The following is a 3618-nucleotide window of genomic DNA, read 5'->3' as shown; positions in this document are numbered from 1 at the left end:
CGGGTGACACAGGTGTTGTTCCATCGATACTTCCTTTTCATCTTAACTTTTATTTTATATTTTTTTTCCTAAGCGCTCACACAATTATCTGATTTTGTGGTCTAGGAACACTTTTTATAAAAAAATGTCAGCATTCAACTCTTCAAAAATTATTAATTAGGTCCATGGGCGTAGCCAGGTAGGGGCAGGGGGGTGCTCGAGCCCCCCTAGCTTTAAAATTTCCTTATATATATATAAAATAGTACCCTGAAATGCCAGCTTAATAGGGTCGAGCCCCCCCCCCCTAAATTTCATTCTGGCTACGCCGATGATTAGGTCCATTATAAAGGATTCTGAAGTAGCTCAGACGTGGTTCAGGTGGAGCCATTCCTGTCTGGTACGACAGCATCAACAACCCTTTTAAGCAACATAACTCTCGTTCCCAAGAAACAGAAGTCATATTCAGTATCGCTAAAGGGGGCGACACGCTCCTAGCTTGGTAATGATTTTAACACCTTTGTTCCAAAGGTTTCAGGCTGTGAAGATATATTAAGACAAACGGAATAAATCTCGGACCAGCATACTGAGTAATACATTGAGTGGAAGTGACTTCGGTTGAATCATTTAGGATCCCATTACACAGAGTGGGGTAACTTTGGTTCGAAACTTAACTTTAAATTGTGTTTAAAAACTATTGTCTAGCCTAGACTATTTTGGTCGAGTTCAACAAAGCACACCAGTTGTCTGTCGTCTGTGCTAATATACGCCAATTGGTAATGCACCCAAAGTCCTTCTCCACTTGGTCTTTCCATCGCACGGGAGGCCTTTCTCTTCTTTTGCTACCACCAGGGTTCAGAGTTGAATACTTTCATAGATGGAGCGTCGGTGTCCATTCGAACGACAAGGCCAAGCCAGTGGAGTCGCGGTATTTTAATTCGCTGCACTCTGTCCTTCTCGCTGTATAGCTCATACAACTCATCGCTCCATAGACTGCGGTAAACGCCGTCGCAAAATCTCTATTTCGAATACTCCAAGTGCCCGCTCATCGGATGTTGTCATCGCCCGTGCCGTGTAAAGAGTTTCGAGATACTTGGTCTTGGCATCGTTTAGCACCAGACCCTTTCTCAGGGCAGACTTCGCGTTTTTTGTTAACGATGCTGTCGTTATCATTGGCGTATGCCAGCAATTAGACGTTCTAGTAATACATTTTTCTTGAGCGGCTAAGTTCTACAACTCTTACTTCCTTTTTCAACATCAGATTAAGGAAATTACAAGACGGTGTCTCCCTCTCTGAAATCTTCTGGTGGTATTGCTCAACGCCATTTTACGCTGCAAATTTATTCTTTGGCGGACAGAGTACACTCGATAAGATCCTTTACCCTATTCTTAGAATGCTGATGCCGCGGTAGCTGGCGTATATAGCGCGGTCGGGTTTCTTGTAGATTTAGCAGAGCACACTTAAATTCTAGTCGTTGTGCATGCGTTCATCTGACCATATTCTATATAAGAGTTGACGCATGAAATTTACTAACTCCTCACCGCCATACTTGATAGCCCAGCTGGCAGGCTGTCAGCTCGACAATTTGGGTATCGCTCACCATTTAGGTAATCCTTTTCATCCTTACAAAAATTCTCTCTAGTCTTGAAACCTTTCGTAAAAATAAACTTTCTGATAAAATTTTCGGGCGTTGCCTCTGTCGCTCAGTACTTCAAGCTCTTCGCAACCACGTAGAAGAAGAGATAGACTTCTTATTAAGGCTGATAAGTCTTGACTTCCTGTATCGATCCCACACAGCCCGATAGGCGACATCTTTTCTCTCGGCAAATTCGTGGCATTCGTCATCAGCATATGTCGGTATGTTGAAGAGGGCTCATAGAGAGTCAAGTGGCGAAGACGATGTGTGATTGTAGCTATAAACATAGAGCTGTCCTTGTGTTCTGCAACTTTTTGCTGAAAAGGGTCGTGTACGCATCTGGGCTGTAACAAGATAATGTCACAGAGACGATGTTTTTTCCTCGGAACAACGGACGAATGTATGTATGTCAAAAACACTGAAAGCGTGCCTTGCCTCTATCACAACATGAGCGACTTGGTTTCTCGTTTTTCAATCTGGACATAGCCACGTAGCTTGATGGATTTTTTATGCTGGAACCTAGTCTGCATACCTACTACCATGTTTCGGGCTGGAAGCGCTAATAGAAGAGATCCTTGGATGGTTTATCCTTCTCTTCCGTCGGGTCGTGGGCTCAAATGAGTGAGATGTTCAAAAATCTTGCTATAATGCAGATTGCGGCGACACGCTCGTCCACTGGGGTGAACATTATTCGGCGACTGAGTCAAATTAATGTAATTTCTAAAACTAGTTTTGAGCTAATGCACGCTGGTTAAACGAATTTCGCAGAAAAATTTGTTCAATGATCTATTTTACTGGGCCATTTGCTTTATAAAAAATATCTCGCCGTTATCTACGCATACAAAATTATTTGCAAATATAGTTTCAGACACATGTCATTTGATAAGAAAACGCTGATAGTAATTAACAACATACCGCTTGTTTTCAATCACGGGTAACAAAGCACGTTTTCACCTCATTGACGAAAGTCCACCGGCGCGTGGGAGACATGGAAGAAAGGCAGCAAACGCCGGTATTGCTACTCCGATCGTGTATCACAGACTTTTGCATCAGCTTGAAGATTTTACTCAAATTTTTATTGATTGCTTTTTTGTGCTCGAGTTTAATTCAAATCGATTACACGCGGTTACTTAACCTTGAACGGGGCGGTAATGTTTATCTATCAAAAGCGCCCAACGTCTCGCATCCGCGTATCTTTTGTCTAATTTTCACCAGCGTTGAGCGGCATGAATACATTGCGATTCATGGCCTAAGTACTTGGATTAAAAATTGTGATCGTTACCTATTCGTGAGTAATAAAATGCATGCAGTTCTGGAACCGTTGGTAATCCAGAATCGCTACCGCTGGGGCTCAATATTAATTAGCTTCAGCTACGTTTATAGATATTATGCTGATGAAATCGACTGGCTGCTGAAAGTTAATGATGATAAGTAAGAGCAAGAAATAATTTAGTTGATACGAATGTATCTTAATCAGATTACGAAACACTCGGCTTTGAAGTTCGTTGAGTCGGTAGGGACAAAACGATACTAGTAAATACAAGTATATACTCGTCCGATATCAAGTAATTTTAGTATCGATACTTTTGAGCCGAGTACTGAGTAGGTATCGGAAGAAAATACATGTATTGAAACCCGATTCAGTGACAATTTTATTCCCGGACTTTTATTTTTTAATCTAATTATTATTGTGAATATAACATTATTGTGAATAATTAAAAATTTTTGGCAGTTTATTTGCCAATGAAAAGAAAGTCCTACAAAGAAAGGCCTTCTATCATCTCACTAACATATCGCTAGCTTAAAGTGAAAAGTTGCTAAGTTGGATATAAGAAGCAAGGCAATTAAAAACGCAACGTCTCCAAAAGGATTAATTAACGTGCTTGTTTTATTTCTTCACGTTTATATTCAATTAAAGGCAAATTTACTAAGCTCACAAAATCGTTTAATGTGCAACGGAATCTTCTGCAAAATTCTTGAAGGAAATGTTTTAAAAAGTTTTTTT

At 40.6% G+C, this 3618-nt stretch overlaps 1 protein-coding gene across 1 annotated transcript in view; it reads left to right on the top strand.

Moving 5' to 3' along the window:
• Positions 1-2621: 2621 nt before the first annotated feature.
• Positions 2622-3618, top strand: part of LOC118740033 (glycoprotein-N-acetylgalactosamine 3-beta-galactosyltransferase 1-like) — a 65026-nt gene continuing 64029 nt past the window's right edge. The window contains exon 1 of the mRNA XM_036471530.1: positions 2622-3044. Coding sequence (XP_036327423.1) covers positions 2914-3044 — 131 coding nt within the window. The 5' untranslated portion in view covers positions 2622-2913. The remainder of the gene's footprint in view (positions 3045-3618) is intronic.

Source organism: Rhagoletis pomonella, unplaced genomic scaffold (assembly GCF_013731165.1).
Source record: "Rhagoletis pomonella isolate Grant_MI unplaced genomic scaffold, Rhpom_1.0 Rhpom_scaffold_00005, whole genome shotgun sequence".
In the NCBI taxonomy this organism is placed as follows: domain Eukaryota; kingdom Metazoa; phylum Arthropoda; class Insecta; order Diptera; family Tephritidae; genus Rhagoletis; species Rhagoletis pomonella.
The sequence above is the reverse complement of the archived record's forward strand: the minus strand, read 5'-3'. Positions and strand labels throughout refer to the sequence as shown.